Here is a 21,253-nt window from a genome sequence, read left to right as displayed (position 1 = left end):
TCAGAAATACTATTATTACACAATGAAAATTATATGTAGGCATGATCTTAAGAAGAAGATTGAAAGAATATGGAACGAAAGGAACATGAAGAGAAGCTAAAAGATAATAGGGTTTTAGATACAGGGGAAAGGTGACTGAAAGAGTAAGGTGAGAATTAGAACAGAGAAAAGATATAAAGGAGAGAGAGAGAGAGAGAGAGAGAGAGAGAGAGAGAGAGAGAGAGAGAGAGAGAGAGAAAGAGAGAGAGAGAGAGAAGAGAGAGAGAGAGAGGGCTAGCTGTCAACTCGCTCACAATGTTCTGGTAGTAACCCTAGTCAAACCTCAATCACAGTGCTGAAGACTTGTAGATAGGTGCTTTGCCAGCAAAGATGGGTTCGCAACGCACGAACCTTGTGTGAAGAATACTCATCCTAAGAAAGCTCCGGTCATGAAAGAGAAGGCAGTGTTAATGGCAGCGATCGATTTATTGACGCCTCGTTATTGTTCATTAATCCCTTTTCAACAGCCCAGTCTATAACAAGACCAATTGAAGTGAAGTGATTCCACTGCTAACGGACCATTATAATGGCCTCCGCTCGTGGCCAATGATCACATAATCGCCAGCAGGGACATCAAGAGGGAGGAAATGAAGCCTGTTTTAAGTCCACTTTATGCTCTGACAGGCTAATCGGGACTGGAGAGTCTAAAGTGGGATCCGGACTTCTGTGTGCAAAGTGCTTTCACCAGCGGCAACGTTAGAAGGCATCAGACTTCGGTGGAGTTGTTAGTGTAGGGCGCTACGAAGCCGGATCCTAAGTTCGAATCCTGTCTTAGCATTGGACGTGTCATTGTGTTTGCGGAAAGGTGAGGACAGTAACCAAAACAGAAAATAAGAAACAAAAATAATAAAGGTTGTGGCATTTCTATTGCCTGCAAACCGTTGACTGCACAATGCCACTCGAATACTACTCGAAAAATATGCTTCGGCATCAGGGGTCCGTCCACCTCTGTCAAAATGAAGACAAATTTCATGATAAAAATAAAATGAAATGTGGAAATATAATGATGGGAAACATTGGATGATTCGAATCCGAGCGCACTCTACTACACCCTGGATCATGGAGGTCTCTAGTATACTAATATTGTTCAATATTTCCAATTAATGCATTACACAGTTGTTTACGTTATAATTTTTTGATCGTTTTATTTTGTTAAATGTATTCGAACTCAAAACTTTATTGTTTGTTAATAAAGCCTTTTTTGGACCACATGCTAACAATGTAACTATCGAAACACACCTACTTTGATGTGACCTACCCAAATCTTTGACAGACAGCCAGTGGCGCCGTCACTGTTCGCAGTGTCCAAGCACGTAATGTAATCCAGAATTTGCTGTTAGCCCCTCGTATATAAATGCGGTAGGAAGGGTTGAGATAAAAGTTAGCAGGGGCATTTCAATTACCGGTAGGCAAACTACGAGTCAAGCAAGGGAACCTGTGATTCGAGGCATTGAGAAGTGAATAAGTAAAGAGGTTCCAGCATAGCCATTAATATCTAAGGAGCCATCTTGCCACATATTTGGTATGCAAGTGTGGACATCGCCAAGTCTTGGGTCGAGCTTTGGGGGGGAACTACAATCACAAGTTCTGGAGCTTCGTTCCAAGAGCTCGTCCAGAAACTGAGGACACAGGGGACGGGGATAGGTGGAAGCATTCACTAATTGCGCTTTAATGAAGCTCTTCAAAACAAAAGGATCTCCCGTATCACCACTGAGACTAGCACAGTCACTCGGGAACCGAAGGGGTTACTTGACGGGATCGACTCCGTTAACAACACCTTCATTAAGTTCGGTGAAAAGGCACCCCACCCTTTGAACTACATTATTACCAGTCATTTTGAACGCCGCTTGTTGACTATCAAGATAGGAGTTGACGAAGGCTGCATCCAGAGCGACACAACTGTTGGAACAATGTTGAGTGTCCTGGACAGGCAGGTGGGACTTAGAAGACCTGTAGCCTGTTTTCTAAAATGAAAACAGCTCGAGTGCTTTCTGCTGTATGCCACCAATCCCGGTCTGGGCATGGTTGTTTCTTGTGGGTGTCCCTTCATCAATTTCATCATATCATCACTCATTTTCTCGTTTAGCCAGAAGTAGCCGAAAAGCGAAGTAAAATAAACCAAATCAATCAGTCCTATTGTACAGATATAACACACTCAGCACAATTTGCTCGCATGAGTCCTGGCGTAGACAAGGGTATTCCTTCATAAATTTAATTTAATCATCATTCTCAACGTCGCGATTGGCCTGGACAAGCAGAAAAGCGACGTAAAATAAATAAATACTATCACACAGAATTGAGATTGGACACGGAAGGCAGGTCTCCCAAAATGTGGCTAGTGTAATAAAAAAAAAAAAAAAAAAAAAAAAAAAAGTGCTCCCCTGTGCTTTGCACCACCGCCGGGGATCGAACCCTGGTCTCCCGCATGGTAGTCAGACGCCCTAGCGACTGAGCTACCGCGTCTCCTTTGTCATTGGAACTAAAAATTTTCAATTCTAGTTGGCTTATAGTAAAAAGATGTTGAAAAAATGTGCTCTTGTAGGTAAAAGGTATATTGCTAATGTTAATGTTCAGACGAGCAAATCGATTGGCAAGTTCTCTAACGTCGCATTTCTTCCACTTTTGACTAACCGCGACGATGAGGATGAATGGTGATGAGATGGATGAAGGGCCAATCCAAAACACACATGGATGACACAACACAAAATCACATCGAGGATTATTACAGACGAGTTCAGGCGCCAGGTCCTCGCTGGGTTGAACCACTGCAGTTACCAGCGTGTGCAGTGTGGAAATGTGGTTGTCTTTTAAGACAGGCAAATCAAGACTGTGGCTACAGCTTTAAAGTGAGATCCAAATTACCCGGGAACCCTTGATTCCAAAACACCATCGGAAAGGCCGTACAATGCACTGCGAAGAGGATTCAGTGCTTTATTCCTATTCAATTCCCAGGATTTTTCAGCCACAAAGCTGGAATATGTTCTCACTCGAAATTTTTACTCAGTACTGAAGTGTATCAGCCGTGACAAGAGGAATGAAACAGTAGACTTACATTGCGTCACGTCAGGTGTCCGATTTTCCTCTAACAAGTTCCATATTCTCGAGAGCCCACTTTCCAAATCATAATTTTCCTGTTGCGAATTTCCTTAATACTCCAGGTCATGTAAATATAAAACTTCGCCCCAGGTAGGAACATGCCAACGGTTCGCAAAATGTCCAGTGCTTCTCGTTCAGGAAATCCACGCGAGGATATACTACCGTTAATTGATACTGGTTGGCGCATGCAAGTCCATATTATTGGCGCGATCAAGGAGAAACAGAGCAACTGGAAGAACTTGCTACATTAAAACAGTAAAAAAAGAAAGGAGGGGGGGGGGGGGAGGGGTCCAGCAGGCCGTCAGATCCACTTTCCAGTCACGACTCGACATCCTTCAGACCCCAAACCGACCGTGGCACGCAGAGAGACTTCAGTCAGCAAACACCCGATAAACTCTGGGCTGTTTTCTCGCACCTGTGGCTTTCACAGGCGACAATCTTTATGCTCTGTTGACAATCTTCAAGGAAACCGACCGGAGCAGATAGATCGAAAAAATGAATGTGAGGGTCAAGTCAAGGATGATGAAACCAATGAAACCAAACTCCCTGACTTTGATACAGATCTGCGTACGGTGATGTAAGGAAAGCGAATAAAAATTTGCTAAGACGCCGGCCAACTTTGGATTGCCGCATAACCTATTCACTTTAAGAGCGAAGTCGATGTAAACAAAACCACGTGACTTGTGAGAATAGTTCCTTGGTTCTCGGTTAATTCCTGCAGCAACATATATTTTCCATTTCTCATTATTCTGGGGCAAGATCGATCTACTCTTTGAGTCTCTTTACCATCAGGTTTCCAACAAGAACCATTTATTGATTGATTTGCTTTATTTTATTTCGTTCTTTGTGCCACTTTTGGCCAATTTGCGAAGATGGGGATGAGTGATGTAAGATTAAATTGATGAATGGACAGTTACAAACACCCATGGCCAGGCCAGGATTCGAACCCGGGACCCCTGGCGTTGTAAAGAACAATTTATACAAGTTAATGCTGATAATTCGTTTCTTCCCCTTGATTTCTTAGCTTCCCTGTGTGTGGCAGTACTACACTTTTATGCTAACTTCTACTAAATAATCTGACGGTCCATCACATAGTTGTTATTTCCCAATATCTTGAATTTTGAATTGCTGTTTTAAGTCCACTTTATGTACAGAAAGGCTAATCAGCACTGGACCTACAGTTTAAAGTGGGATCAGAACCACTGTGCCTTCACCGGGGAGGCTTTATTCCTCAATATCATAATATGACACGTTTGTCTTGTATTTTGATGAAGAAATAAATACTTTTCACAATTATGAGATTGTGAACACTTACTCGTAAGTAATATTATCAATCATTCAACGTCACTATTTGAAAATTCTAATTGATGATATTGTTATTAACATGATAAAATGTCGAAGCTGATTTACTGCCAGCAATATAGTTTGCAAAAAAGAGGGTGGAGTCTACTGGAGTTAATCCTTTTTGAAAAGGAGGGTGGAAATTCCATCCCTGCAAATTTAGCTACATCGCAGCAGCAATGGGTTTTAGAAACTCTTTACAGGACGCATATGGTAACCATTTCATCCCACCAAACACCATATTCTATCCAAATCACAAAAGTGCTATTGGACCCAGGTGTTGTCTCAGCCAACTCCAACTGGGTTGTACCTGAACAAGCGATGCGCACATCTGGAAGTCATTTCTGTAACTGTTTGTCCGTTTCCTTTCATTGGAGGCCCGGCCCAGCCCAGAATTTCTGATCTTTTCCAGGTAAAAGGTTTCTCTGCCTCCATGAGACTTACCTGTCGACATCTATTTCAACGAGGCTTCATGTATTGAAGCTTTGTATACAATAAAGCTCATTGGCGCCGAAAAGGTCTTAGGCACATCTGGAAGTCATCTGTGTAACTGTTCACCTGGTTTCCCTACTACTTCGAACAAGGGAAGTGAGACAATACCACCAGACGCAGCAAGGGGGCGTTGGCGTGTACAGTCCTCCTTTCGAAAAACAGCAATGGTCTTCCAAATTCTGAAAAATTACATTTGTTTGGAATTCCTTCAAGTAAATATTCGTGTGGTTTTCTTTCTATGTTCTCAGGATATCTGTGGTAGAAAATAAGCTTACGGTGGCACGAAATTTATCATCACAAATATACAGACAACAGCTAATGCAATCTGACCAAAGATTCACTTTAATGCCCTGCAAGGAATTCTACACAAGTAATTTTCCAGAATTTGAAAGATCATGACGTTTTTTTTTTCGAAAGGAGAGGACCTTTCAGGTTGAAGAATGAGCGCGCCCTGAATATAGGTTATAAACAATTCATACATTTTGGATTGAATTTCCTAATAAAATTCACGGACATTGAACAGAATAATAAATATAAAACACTCTACCAGACAACAGCTGCTTGTAAAAAAACACGAGTTATACTTTAAAATAACTAACCAAAAAGGCACTAAAATAAAATGCTGGAAAACCAGGTTTCATGTAATTTAACAATTAGCAATTGACTTGGAGGACTACACAGAAAAAACTGGTTTGTTTGGAATTACCAAAAAAGTTTACTTGAGCTGTTTGGTTATGCTTTTTTGTCTCCGATAACCAAATGTTGCTTGTAATTGCTAAAGCATTTTGTTTAAGAATACCAAAAAATTTGGTCAGATGAAATATGGTACTCGTAAACAAAATCATACAAATGTAAGAGAAACAAAACGTTCGGTTAAATTTCGAATTTGAAATACCGATTGTCCAGTTTCGTCGAGTGTAGTATGAAAGTCGCTTGTCGAAAATTGAAACTCATGTAGATAGATAATTACTCGAAGCGAGTCTTCATGTTGTTGTGTAACCTAATATTCTGAAGGAAAAAAAACTCAGAATAAACATATTTTATACTCATGTTTCCTACACCGGCCGCTAGATGGTTCTGCCAAAATGTGTAGAAGAAACAAGTTTTTGTACAACAAATAACACTCTTCGAAAGATGTGTGAACATGGATGTCATTTCCGTGATCAACGTTCAAAACAGTTCCAGAATCACTTATTGATTTGAAAGCATACGATTTCTTTTTAATGCACGACCGTGCAATGTTATGAAAATATTACTGTGAATTGAAAAATATTCCTACATTAACTATGTAAAAGCAAGCGAACAATTAAACTTGGTTGAAAAATGTGTTCTCTGAAGAAAATGGAGAGTCTTTCTGCAAGAAGCTTCTGAGAAAGTTTTCCAATGTTCATTTGTAGAGTTCTCTCCATGATATTTGGGGAGGAACACTATTACTCTCTGTCTGAGAAGTTTGGGAGAGCGATAGAGATTACCATTTACTCCTATGATCCGATGTTCAAAATAGCTTTCGCAACCTGTACGAAAATTTGGGGAGTAATGCATGACATTTAGACGCCGAAGCTGACAAATGAATGGCCAAATGTGATTCAACAGACTCACTGACAAATATCAAAATTAAAGTATTAGGGAAACAAAGTTCTACAATTTTCAGGACCACACGACTAAATGAATAAATCTGAATATTCCTCTATTTTCAAAGTTTAATGTTTGAAGTTTAAAAACTTGCCGTCGCACTTCAATGTTACACTGTGTTAAGGAATAAAAATTGATGTTTGGAATGAAATCGAAGTCTTGCACACGAATCCACGCTAAGGGCTTGTGGTTGCTCGCTTGTGTACTTAATCAAGTATTCATTTATTCTCATAGTCGAGATTACGCTAACGAAGTTTAAAATTGATTAGCCAATGAACGTAAGGGAAACTATACATTGTCCAATAATCTGGACTATATCAAATAGTCCAAGATTCCGTATCCATTGATTTCATTTGGTTCATTTCACTTCGTTTCTTACAACATTTGGCTAATCGTAAAGATGAGGATGAATGATAATATGATCACATTGATTAAAACATTCAAGATAGCATAAGATGTCGCCAAAAATGGCGACGTGATAGATTCGGTTAGTCGCCAAAGTAAAATTTACTGTCGCTAACTTCGAACACAGGTTCAAAACGATTAATAAACAATGCTAAGAATTTCTGTACAATGCTACACCTTCCTATAGTTCGTTGTGTTGTTTCAACATCTCTGGTTGTGTATACAAAACGAGTCTTGTCTCGCGCCAATACCATGTGCAAGTGCTCACATAACGCATGCTCACCGATCAACTTCACACCTGAAACCCAGTTCTCGAACTTATTAAACACGCCTCGTATTCGGATAAGAGTTTAATCATTTGTCTAGTGTAATGCGGATAAAAGTTCGTCAAGAAGACGAGAAAGTGTGCTTCTAACACCAGAGTTCCTCAACCAATGCTCCTTCACCACTTTTGACGTAACTTACCAACGGATCTTGAAACTCACCTGAGTGGTATCGGCTCTCATTTCGAGTGAGTCTTCTGTGAGCTCGTCTCCTCGCCCGGGTACTTGGACTCGCAGAACCTTCAGCTGCGGCTACACGATGCGTTGAAAAGAAGAAAACACAATAGAAGCACCGGGGTCACCAGAAATCACAACCCGGTCGTACTCCGCCATATTTCTTACCTTCTCCAGGACTCGAGCTAAGGACCACACGCTGCAAGGGGAATCATCTAAGAATATCTTCGTACTTGACATCTTTGTAACGGCCCGCACAGTTGCTGAGGAATGAGACATGTGCTGCAGAGCAACATCAAGCAAGTACGGTGGATGGCAATGAACGCGGTCGTGAGCAGGAGCATCGTCATGCAGAAATTCCTTCGAAATGTTCCGTCTGTGGCTGGCATTCAACAAATGTGTGATGCTCTGTAACCCACAATGATAAGGTGATTTATAATTAGGAATTGCTGATTCACGTGGCTGCTTTTTCAAGCTGTGCTCGGCTGCAAACATTTCTCGTGTCTACGCCGCGTCAGACGGTGAAATGTTCCCAAGACAAACATATTTCGTTATTGTTGTGGGCATCACTAGTCTCAGACGCAGCCGTGGCGTACAGATATCAGCCTTCCTGACTAGGTCACCGACAGCTGGTGGCTCTGAATTAGGTCAAAAGCTAGTAGGAAGAAAATTGGATTGAGAAAATTAGATGAATAGTTACACATACTTTTTAGGAAACGGAGTTTGTAACAAAACACATTAAATTTTAGTGTTTTTTTTTATTAAAAAAAAAGATTTTCTAATAAGTATGTGTGACTATTGATCTAATCTTCTCCAATACCCAATTTTCTTACAACAGCCCTTCACCTAATTCAGAGCCACCAGCTGGACCAGGTATTTCTTTGGATCTTGACTTTTTGGGATACTTCATTGGTTATCTCTGATACTTTTTATTTTTGAAATCAGAAGTTGGCGCAAGTTAGAATTACATACAAGGAAAACTTCTCTCGTGGACAATTTTGTTTATTATGCACACATAACTTGAATCAGGACTGCGTTTATAGGGAACACCATGCGCAGGAGGTCAATCTCACCAAGATGTTCCTTTCGGAGCTGACTTACATATCAACCTCTGCAGGTGTGGTCCTTACGTCGAGCCTAGGTTAAAATGAAGGAACACATACACACAAAGCAACACCATAAAAAAACAACAAAAAAAAGTGCAACTACTACCAGGACAAGAGGAGGATAAAGCGTGCAACCACTACCACAGAAAGACCGGTCACCGCGGGGCGGTCAGGAAGGAACCCGCATGCTCCGGAGTTGTAGAAAAAGAAAGCAAGAAAGCCAAGCTACATGCTTGGTGGGTTTGTTAAGAAAAGCTACTCTATCTACCTGAGTGGTATCGCTTCTCGTTGTGAGTGACTCTTCGCTGCGTCCTCCGGGCTCTTGCCTGTCTTCCGGGAGGCGGGGCTGCGAGAGGGTGGAAACAAGCCATGGTAACAATGGGCAGAAGTGGACAATTTTAAAAAAAGACATTTTCCCAAAAAGACAGTTAACAAGTGGGTTGACAGACAAACGTCTTGAATGCTTCATGTAAATGAGGTACACACTGATACAGGATGGGCGATAAGTCACCTATGCAATAGTGCCCTGTCTTCTTGGCCCACCCCAGAGAGGATGTTTTCGAATTTCCTTTCGAAAAACCACTATGATATTTCAAAATCTAAAAAAAATGCATCTAGAGGATTCGCATGAAGCTTCGTGTACTTCGCTTTCGCTAGTGTCTAGATATTAGCAGTAGTTTCGTGGCTACGTAAGCCTATTTTCCATTGCAGACATCTAAACGTATCGAAGATTCACGTGAATGGTCTGCAAGGAATTCTAAGCAGATGTAATTTTTCAGATTTTGGAATACCATAATTTTTTTTATTATTAAAGGAGAGGAAATTTAGAAAACGGTTTCGCTGGTGTCAGCCAAAAGTCCAGCCGAGCCTTAAACTCATCGACTAGTTTCGTAACAAAATGAAGACAGGATGTGCGCACGAGCAAACTCCACTTCCTATTATAACGAAGAATTACGCAGAGCTGCCATCATTACCCCTCAAATGCTCGGACATGAATGTGCATCAGGTTGTGTTTCGACCATCATAGATCCCATGTAGATCCATTTGATGTGTACTGAATGTATGTAACTGTAATTGTGTAATACCAATATTAGCAAAGTTCTTCGAGAGTTACGATTGTTTTCTTTTCCCTTGGGGGTTAATAGGGGTACAGTGACTTCTCGCCCACCCTGTATTAACGCGACTCTGACGCAGGGTCAGCTTCTCAAGTACAGATTTCCGTTATTAACGCGCATGCGCAGATACGTTACTGCGCAGTTGATTGGTTTCGTAACAAAACCAAGCCAGCTTATGCGCATTAGCCAACTATACTTAGGGTTAGGATTGTTTGTTCTTGGATTCAACAATGACATCGGTAAGTATAATTGTCTACGAATAGTTCGGAAAAACAAATGTGCAGTGGAAGTTCCAATTAACAAAATAAAGCTATTATTATAGAACTGCAATGAAATCTGAAACGAGATAGTGTGTTCTGTTCAAAATAAATCAACTATGCATTTGAAGTATGAAACTGATTGATAAAAAATTGCACGCAAAAACGAGTCTTTTCTTAAAGTTGGCATTTCAGAAATTAAAATTAATTAATATTTAACGTGAGACTGAAGGTGGGGGAGGGGGTGTTGACCGAATAGTATCTGCAACAAACATCCACAATTTTCTTTTATTTCTGAGACATCTTTCTTACAAAGGATTTTATTTTTCCCCTCTTGCTTAATCATTGCCATGTTCTGAAAAAAGTGTAACGTTCTTCACTTAAAAATTTCACCAATTCTACATGGAAAAATACCCATTACGAAAATGTAAATGTAAATTTTTCTATAACTTTTGGGTGCCCAAACAATAGTTTACAATGAGCCAAATCCTTAGAAATTTGTTATGAAAGGGACTGGTGTAAAATGCTTAAGGCTATCGAGAAACAACAATTAATATTTTCTCCTGGCCTTTCGAAAAAAATAAGAACTACCTTCCATGACGTTGGTCTGTCACTTTCCACCTTAAAGACGGTGCATAAAAAACAGAAACTATTGTTAGTTACAACTATGTAATTAGAAAGAAAATACAGTTAAAACATGACTTTTCACTATTGCACAAAATATTAGTTACACCTTCAATGCAAACACACGTGAAACAATGCCCAAATGTTAGTATAACAGTGATATAAATATCCCCAGAAATGTACTGACACCTAGAATAAGGAAGTTGAAATGTTTATTATGTGTGAAAAATTATGGAAATAGACACAGATAAATTCGATCTACAAAATTCGTTCAATAATAACTAATATTATCCTCTATGTAACTACTTCTATAAAAACAAAAGTATACAGGTTACTTATATAATACATGTGTGTAAACTTGTATTGATGCATACATTTTCTATCCTTTCATTAAATTCGGTGGTGAATTAACGTTTAGCTGTCATCCTACACAACAGAACAAGAAATGCATAAAATCAAGCTTGGTGCACTTATGGCACACCTATCAACAAAGTTGAACTTGTTAATTTTGGTTTTCTTGAAATTATCATGTCTGAACTTCTCTTCGCTACATTTTCATGTGTGCAAGTGTACCATTCGTACATGTATTTCTTGAGTAAACATATTATTGCCAATTGAAACATCTTGGGTTCATTGTGTTTATTCACACTTATTCACAGTGGCGTGCGCAAGGGGGAGATGAGGTTATAATCCCCCTTTCGCCCAGTATTCCCCAAAAAAATATCGTCAAAGGTAGAAAAATATGACAAAATGAGGGCTGACTACCAAGAAAAAATATACATACGTAACCCCTTCCTTTCGAAAACCCTGGGCACACCACTGCTTGTTCACATACTCTCACAGGGATTTTGTGACTCCAAAAAATCTCTGGTGATAGGAGAGAGATATCCCCATAACCATTATAAGCAGCCAATGATCTGTACTGTTTCAGGCATATTAATTTTTCTGTCATTTTCTTGAAAAAAAAAAAAGACAACATACGAGCTAATCCATTTAACTTCTATTTTCCTTTGATTTTCACGTCGCTACTCTGGGTATAACTGATAAACTGATAACGACAGCCTTGCCAAACATCATACAATTATACACACATGCAAGTACAGTCAACAGCAATAAAAATAAGAATTACACCCTGAAATACTTGCTTCGCTGTAATGCGTTATGTACGTTTGTATTATATAACTACATGGCGATGAGCGAATATCAGTAGCAAGTTCGGTCATCTTCACAATTTGGAAAAAACATAATGCATTGCAGTGAAGCCTGTATTTCAGAAAGTAAGTGGCCTATTTTTTTTTACCGGTGAGTGTACATGAAAAAAAGAACATATTTACCTGAACCACAATCAATTTCATACATGTTCACAAGAAGCTCAACATTACATTCGGTCAGCAAAAGAAATGTCATTTAACAATCTGTACAAAATAAGTAAGTTTACAAAACAAAATAACACATTTTGAATTTGATATTTTGCATAGTTTATCTGGCACATTTGACCAATCGCAACGATGAAAATGAATGGATGAGATGATATGAGATGAAAGGACAATCACAAACGCATAAGACAGGTCACAACACAAGCTCCACAGACTCTTGAGTCCAGACGCCAGAGCCTCGTTAGTCTTCAAGAATGTATTCCAAGAGAGGTGAAGATTTGGTTGCTTACGGGAAAGGCATCCCGTATACCCCAGAATGCAATAATAAACGTGCCTCCCCGATGACGCTGGTAATTGTCTCATTGTAATCAAGGGGTGTCAGTGGAAGTGCGTAGTGGTTCGGATCGCACTTTAAACTTTAGATCCAGTCCCAATTAGCCTTTCAGTGCGTAAAATGAAGTATGGCAGCGTAATAAGAAATAACAACGAAAATATATTCCATGCCTACAGTACATAATTGTAGAGAGAATGCTGGAAATTATTACCCGTTCAGTTCAGTTAGATCTAATGGCCTTTCCAGCAATCATATATACAAGTATATAAAAATTCTTTCTCAGAAGCACATACACTCAGTGAAAGTTCTTAGTCAACCCACTCTTTTGTTGTTGTCCTTTTCATCAATATCTCTGCCACGCATGTGGCCTATTCTAAATAACAAAGCTGCTAAGATTTGCTACACGTGCGTCCGAAACTTTCTATTTGTGGAAGGTCATTGCCGGCCGAGCGTTGTAGGATTGTCCTTGGTCAAAAACCAAGGGGGACCTTCACCAAAAATATTTTAATGGTGGCCTAAAATTAACTGAGAAAACCACCTGCTGATCAGGTCAACGCACCGGCCAGGCCCTGGCGAGGATTATTTGCAATTTGGAACGGAGACAATAAGGGAAGGAGGCCAAAATGTCTCGCCTCTGGTGGAAGGAAACACGATAGTCATCAATAGGCAAGAGCAAAAATATGTCATGTAACATAGTAATAAATAAAAGCCAACACATGACCAACCTTGGCATTTGTTATAGGCACCATCACAAAATAGCATGGTACGTTGTATATGTAAAAAAAACACGTCATGTATTGTAATGTGAATCTTTATTTTTCATTAAATTTTGTCTCCATACCTTAGGTGTGCATTAGAATCGATGAAGCATATTAGTTTTAAAAAATCACTGAATTCGAAACACTATAATTGACGTGTAAGTTTTATTTGTAACATAATTTCCTTAACAAATTCGTAACATGAACCCCCTTGTTGTATAAAATGATATTATTCTGTAAAAAAAATAATTTATAACATAAATACATTGTTGTGTAGAGTTATTCTGTAAAATAATCAAATTCATAATATAAACCCATTGATAAATTATTGAAATATAAATTTACTTTATTTAAAATTGCGCGTTACATTCGCCAGCAAATATTCTTTGATTTAAGGTTTTAAAAATTGGAGTACTCATTAGATTCAAGTATATATAGTATTTTGTTAGATCAACATGCGGAGTGTACACGTGAAAACAGAAAAAAAAACTAATCAAAATTAGTAGTCTACAACTTGACGGATATTAATCCAAAAAGTAATCGACTAATAGTTTGATATTAGTTGGGAAAATAGTTCCATAATAGTTTTGACGAATCATCCAGTTTGTCACGGATGTCACACTTTATTACTTATAGTGGAAACAAATCTTGAACGGTACCTTCATCTGCTATAAAAGTTACTGAAATTCTCGTGTTCCTTGTACGAGTTACCTAAATCTACCGACGACGAGCAAGCTAGAATGGTAGCCTTTCCGAAGTAAGTTCTGCCATCGCCGTAGTGTTATGCAACACACACAACGCATTGCAGGAAAGAATATTTCGGGATATAGATGTCCCACTTATATTGCTGGTGACTGTACAAGTTCAAGTCAATCACCGAAATTGAAGCCTTACGGCGTTGCCTACCTATAATCTAGGTTTATTGTTTGGAGATACTGATCGCGTGTGAAAAATAACTGGGTAGCGAATCTGTAGACCCCTTTATTACAAGGGGACGACATTAGACAGTTTGTCACGTGGAAAAGACTAATTTTTTAGGTCTCCTTTAGCAATGACTAATTACCCAATGGTGGTGCCAATGACTTGAGAAAAAACATAGCAGCACTCCACTGTGCCCATGTCTATTACGCAACCCCTCCCCTTAGTATCTATGATTTCCTCTTTTTCTTATACATTTATTCTACCATATTTACATATAAGACTCGCGCTGATCCATGCGGTAGGGTATCTTACTGCCACGCAAGAGAACCGGGTTCGATTGCCTGGGTGGGTGATTTCAGCGGCTCTGGGATACACCCAGCTCCTCGTAAATGGATTAAAGGAAGCCGGAGAGTGGTGATGATCACATCAACTTCACACATTGTCAAGACCGAGAATGATTCCTTCCCAATATGCTTTCATGGCATGTTGCAACTCGCACGAGTAGACTTAGAAAAATATGCACAATATGAAACATGCATATCAATTATGAAAAACTATAAATGCAACAGTGTTCAGCTATCGATATCTTCAAAACTAGCCACTAACAAGCGAGATATCAAGCAAAATCTGCAATAACTCCCAGCTCTAATATTTTTTCAAGGTCCTTAGCGATTCCTGAGACAACCTGGTTACCCGAGGACTCAAGGATGAAAGGTCAGTCCGCAGGGGGGCGTTCTGCTCTTGGCCGAACCTAGCGGGCGCTGTTTATATTTAGTGATGATGGCATTGCCGATTTGAATGGGCATCGAACTGATGCGAGGAACACACCTGCACGTGATGGCTCCTCCCTCGAGAGGATGGCCTTGAACCCAAAATCTTCTGCAAGGAGGAGAAAAGACCAGGGTGTGGTGCTGAACTTGCTTCTCCCGTAACGACTGGCTGACTCAGCCAATATGGAGAAAGTGCATGCGAAAGTGAAATTTGCAAGATGCCCTCCTGTCATTATTAGTTTTTCATGTACTGAATGGAGAGTTCTTTAAAATACTTCAATTATTGAGTTTGGCATGACCAGAAATCACATTTAGATATATTTTACGGCTCTAAACTTCTAGTTCACACATAATAATGGAACTGAAATATAAGGCAAACTAAGGTTCGTTTTAGACGAAAGTTTTTCCTTTATTTTTGCTAGCACAAATGCTTACAAAAATTTTATAGCACTTTTTACAGCAGAAAAATTCATTACACGGAAGCAGTTAACGTAATATTCCGGTTAGCATTTGCGATTAGGATGCGACGCGTGCAGAGAACGTTAAATAATATATACAGCACGAAGGGCATACGAGTTACATAGTTTTCTTTCAATAAATTAATAAATTTAATGAGAATGATGTGTAATTTAAAAGAGGAAATGGTTATTTAATCAGGCTTTGTAAATCAAGTCAATTTTTCAAAAGTGTAACAGTGTTAAATGAAGGTAAATTATGTGTGTGGTGGGGAGGGGGTCATTTAGTTACGTAAAGTTTACAAATATCACACAAATACAACATTTTTCTATATCTTTTAAAATATCACTTGAAGTGTTCATTGGCTGCTACTGAAATCATCCCTTACTATACACTCCATACTACGTTTGATGATACAGGTATTTATATTACACAAGAAAAGATGGACAATATCCAATCATAGTGCCTATCGTACATTCCACTCCCCGACCGAAACAATAAAACTCCCCTTCGTTCCCAAAACTTGGGAGCTGTTAACCTTTGACGCAGATGCGGAGGGAATTTGCATAATGACATCAGAGTCACAGATTTATGTATAAATGGGAGATTGCAACAGGAGCAACGAAGGTACAGATAGAAACTTTCTGATCTCTAGAGAGGAGAATCTCCTGAATACTTGCCGCTACTTAAGACTTCTCATAAATAAGATGAAGGAATGCAATAGCTGCTGTTCATGCACCCTGATGCTGTCTACATTTTCACTTTTCACTGCAACCAAATTGCACAAAATAGTTTTACCTTATGTCAAGGGAGGAGGCTGACGGTAGTTCCAGGGGGGCGCCCCCTGGCTACGAGCCTGTATTTAATTGACGCGATATCACAAACAAAATGCAATTCTACAATTTTTTTTGTAATTTTAAACAAAAATCAATCTCACCTATATATTGAGCTAGTTCTGTCCAGGGGGCCTGTTCCCGGTGTTTACAATTAAAACAACTACTCTTTTCCATACGCGTATCGTATGCGCTATAAAGTATTTAAGCAGCGCCATTGATTTGTACCTAACACCTTTTTATGGGAAACGTCATTCCTAAGGAATGCTAAGGAAATTATGATCGATTCTATCAGTGAAAAATTCCACAGAAATCCTATGGCATCAAAATGCTACAAGATTTCTTAACTTTACTCGGTAGAATTCGACCGTAGCAGAAATGTTGAGAAAAATGATGGGCTTACGGTAGATGCATTGTTGAGAAACGTCTTGCGAAAAACTGGTAAGGAGAAATTTATTTGTAAGTTTGTCATTTTTATCAGATTATACATGTATCTCTGCAGGTTTATGATCTTATATAGGAGAGGAATGTATATTTTCACCATGCCCTTCACATGAATTGTGATTTATATATTGCCTTGCTTGCTGAGTTTGTTATTAAGTTCACTTCATGTACAGAAAGGTTGGGATTGGGACTATACTTTCAAGTGGTATCCGAACCACTATGTGCCTCCTCCACTGGGTATCGACGTAACCGCTACGCCACCTGTATTTCTTTGCAAATGCTTGAATGGTATCGTAAATAATCCGTACCCTGGAAATGTGTACGGAAGTAGCACAGTGTTTCCTCAAACGTAGTACAACTTCCCTTTCATAAAATTCCCCTTTCTTATTCATTTTTTTCATTATGTAAGTAAAATTAAAATAACGATCACAAAACTTATCACAACAATCATTATTATTATTTACTGTAGTGTGAAATTATTACTATTACTGAACTTCGCTGCAATTTCTATATTCTTCATGAAAGGGTTAGGTGGCAGAGCAGCCCTTGGCTGAACCTCGCCCGCTGAATAAAGAAAATTTATTATTATTATTATTATTAAATTTCTGTTTTCCCTCTTCACCTAAAATTCTGCCTTCACGTGGCAACATTGACGTACCGTGTCCGAAAAAGTTAGGTGACCATGTTTCACGAGCTCTAGTAACCAGCAGGTAATGCATCACAATAGTTGAAATGAGTACAGTGCTTTTTCTATTCAAAGTGCCTACGTGGGGGAGAGCATCTTGAAAATGATAAATGTTCGACTCCATGAATGAGAGCGCATACTTCAACGTCCGAATGGTGAAGAGCAAATCGGCACTTTCTATGAGCTGCACGTTCCTCGCTCTGTGCTAGGAAAACTTCCTAATTTGCAAAGTATGTTAATGTTTACTCAACACGAAATGACAGCCGCACTGCCGTTACGGATTCCGTGCACTTTAGTCGATATATGGCCGGCCGGCACACGCATGTGGTTGGGTGGGGCCCGCGAGAGGAAGGACACCGACCCCGTCTCGGTACCGAGAACTATTAAGGCACCCCTTTCTCCTGGCTGCAGTATCTCTCGTTCAAAAGCATTACTTCTAGCATGGCCTGTCTTGCTTGGAGATGGGTTAAGAGAATTTATCACAGCACAACTAGATTCTATTTCAGCTAAGCTTGATTCTGGTCCCGTATGAGCAAGGTTTTTCTTTGTTTCAGCCTCTGCTATTTAACGACGATGAGGATGAAATTGATTGATTGATTAAGTCCACTTTATGCACAGTAAGGCAAATTGGGACTGGACCGGGGCCGGCGGAAGGGGGGGGGGGGGGGGCGAACCGTACCACTGCCCAGAGCGGAAAAAAATTAAAAAAATTAGCCAATTGAAAACTTGAAAGTTATAATATTATATTATATTAGGGTAACTTCGGTGAATAACGCCACCAATTGGTCATTTTGTTCTATAACTCATACATTTTTATTGTTAGGAACATGAAACTTACATGTTTAGGAGAATGAACTTTCCTCTATTGTGTAATAATAAAATATTGATTGCACTGTTATAATGAAAGCAATAAAATACGAAATTCTCTGTTAATGCAAAATGGCGTTATTTCCAGACCTGTCGGGTAATAACGCCATGTTCTTAATTACAAGTATAACATTCACATTATCTTAATTACAAATAAAACATTCACATTTTCTTTACTAAACTTACTAGGAAAAATAATTACTGTAGTAAGTTATTAGAAAATGCATGTCTTTTTTTGTCTTTTCGCGATACCCAGTCCCTCAAAGTTCTGCGAGGAATTTGGAACAAACGTGCAGCACATGCTATCTTCATTCCTTGTTTGACGGCTGCCATAGCTTGCCTAAAGTCATCTACTGACCATTTGGCCTGTATATTTCTACATTTTCTCGCCATCTGAAAGAGGAAATTAACCGAGAATAAATATCTGTACGCCTCGAAGGTAACTGAGCAAGAATAAACCTATTTTCGAAATCAACATTTCCTTAAATTTGAGTTTAAATTGAGTGGCGTTATTCCCCGACACGATGATGGCGTTATTTCCCGAAACAACAGATTGCAGTTTAACTAACTGTTCTAAACTTACGACACCGACCATGAAAACCGTACACACATCATTCTCTTACGTAATAAACGTATTGTGTACGTACAACATTGTTAACATTTAAAATCTAATCCTACAATAGAAAAACACTCATCTTTGTCGGCGCGATGAAAATGTGGACCCTTTTTCCTCGAAACGCAACTCAAACGTCTACACTGTTCAAAGTGTTTCTCTTAAATGAAGGCTCGACAATGGCAACCGTTCTTATCAGCAATGCTACCAGGCACCATTGTTTATCGCAAAACGGCGAGTCACCCCTTAACTTTACATGCGTCCATGCTTTCAGAGTTGAAACTTTGAAATGGCGTTGTTTCCCGCCTGGCGTTATTCACCGAAGTTACCCTATATAACTTGTAAGTTAATATATGCCAACCCATCGTTTTGGAGGAACATATTAGTAGTCTCACTTTAAAACCACCGAGTGCCACAAATTGGGAAAGCAGATTCGATGCCTTAACTCCGTTGAGATATCAAGTGGGAGAGGTCTATGATGCGCTCCTTCAAATAATTGGCGACAATAAAACTGTCCAAATGGTCGCACATGAGGCTCAGTGTATTGCATACCAGTTTCGTGGCTTTACATTCCTTTGCTCACTATTTATCTGGTATGACTTTTTACTCCACGTAATGTAATGAGCAAATGTCTTCAAAACATTAATCTACGATGTGTTAGATGCTGTCAGATGATTTCTTGCAAACATATCGGCGCTTTGAAAAAAGCGGGAATGATGAAAAATTTCAAAGTTTCTTAGGCGCCACTTGGCAGCCTGGCGCCGGGGGCGGCGACCTGTGAGTCCCGGTTGATGAGAAAGAATTGGCATCGAATATAGATATAGATGATCCAAAGATAGGCAACGCTGTACAGGGCCGAAATCGAAAGAAGCAGCAGTTTCAGTATGATGAAACTGTTGAAGATGCACAAAAACGATACAAAGTTGATTTTTATTACCAGGTCCTAGACGATTATTTTAGCTCTAAGAGAAATATTTGAGCAGCTTAAACATCATAGTGAATTTTTCGATTTATTTTATGATATTAGTAAGCATAAAGAAATACCATCTGACCTTTTATCTGAAAAGTGCTGAAAACTTGCCGGAATGTTAACACATGAAAGCTACTGAATTAAAAGATGAACTAAAAGTGTTTTCGGCTAATAAAACAATTACACCAAAGGAGACCTTAAACTGATAAAGGGTCATGATTTTGCACCTAATGTGAGTGTAGAACTTCGAATTTATTAACTTTGTCGGTCAAGTGGCGAACGAAGGGTTTTTTTTTTTTAGGCTAATAAAAATAGTATATCTTCGGTCAATCATGTCTGAAACACGCTTGTTTCCATTTTATGCAAGATAGCATTGTACGAAAAAGAATATTACATGTAAAGGTAAAGTTTCCTGTGCATATAGCACCATGTCATGAAGGCCCATCTAGGGGATATGGGGGTAGGGAAACACACATTCTCGATCTCGGCCATTTTGGAGGTAATGTGATCAGCACCACTCTCCGGCTGCCTTTATCTCCCAGGGTTTCCCACAGCCATTAATTTGAGGCTGGGTGAACCCAAGAGCCGTTTTATGTGGGGACAACGCAGGAAACAATTCAAACCTTAGATCACCCACTGGATATCGGGTAATATTACATGTAATTATTTTAAAAATCCAATCATATATCACCTACAACGGCAAACACATGAAGTCAAACCTTCATTTCTTTCCTAATATTTCTTACATTTAAGATACATTTAAGAGAGAGAGAGAGAGAGTTTTCATAAAATATAATAATATAAAATTAGTGTCGCATTTCTAAAAGTTTAACCACAGACAAAGAAGTCTGTGGTTTAACTTTGGTCGAGCGAGATATTCTTTTGTGCTTAATAGTATTGAAATAACGTAACAAGTATCATTATTTATTTTATAGTTTGATGTTTTACTTAGGAATATATTAATTTTCAATTTTCCCGTTGCTGCGTAATGACCGGGGGGGGGGGGTGTCTGGATTCGAAAGGGAGCGGTTCCGCCGCTTTCTGCCAGGGCGGCAAAATTACCAGCGCCGGCTCTGGACTGGACTTACAGTTTAAAGTGGAATTCGAACCACTATGTGCCTCCACCGGGTATCGAACCTGGGAACCCTTGATTGCAAGGCAACGACGCTACCACTGCGCCATCGGGAAGACCCGATGAGGATGAAAGATGAACACAATGCCTTAACCAGGATTCGAACTTGGAGTTCTCTGACTTCGTAGCGCTTTACCCTGACTACTCAACCACGGAGACCGACGTGATAGGATCGTTCTCATCTCGAACAAGGTATAAGGATGTAAAAAGTACAGGGTGCTCCAAAATAAAAGTGACGCAGTATAAGTGTGTTTTTCGATCACCTTTTTCGGGCTACCTGTACATATTAAAACAAGCTGTGAAGTAGAAATTGCACTCTCATTTCGTCTCGTGCGTGATGCTATCTCTCTCTCGTGCTCGGTGTCGTGTCAAATTGCAATGCCGTTCTAATTCTTTCATTTGGTTTACCTTACTTAGCTTCTCTGCCACTTTTGGCTAATTGTGAAGATGAGAATGAGTGATGATTTGATGAAATTGATAAAGGAACATT

General features: G+C 39.4%; 1 protein-coding gene across 12 annotated transcripts in view; it reads right to left on the bottom strand.

Moving 5' to 3' along the window:
- Positions 1-21,253, bottom strand: part of DIP2 (disco-interacting protein 2) — a 513,412-nt gene that overhangs the window by 86,037 nt on the left and 406,122 nt on the right. For 6 of the 12 annotated variants that reach the window (XM_083135758.1, XM_083135753.1, XM_083135755.1 and 3 more), the window contains exon 3: positions 7,491-7,580. The exons of 3 other annotated variants lie outside the window; for them this stretch is intronic. In XM_083135758.1, coding sequence (XP_082991884.1) covers positions 7,491-7,580 — 90 coding nt within the window. Of the gene's footprint in view, positions 1-7,490; positions 7,581-8,876; positions 8,955-21,253 lie in introns of all 12 variants that reach the window. 3 more of the 12 variants (XM_083135760.1, XM_083135751.1, XM_083135759.1) reach the window with 1 other exon arrangement.

This window comes from Lepisma saccharinum, chromosome 14, assembly GCF_977018435.1.
Source record: "Lepisma saccharinum chromosome 14, izLepSacc3.1, whole genome shotgun sequence".
NCBI lineage: Eukaryota > Metazoa > Arthropoda > Insecta > Zygentoma > Lepismatidae > Lepisma > Lepisma saccharinum.
Note: the sequence above shows the minus strand (reverse complement) of the source record. Positions and strands in the feature narration are given on the sequence as shown.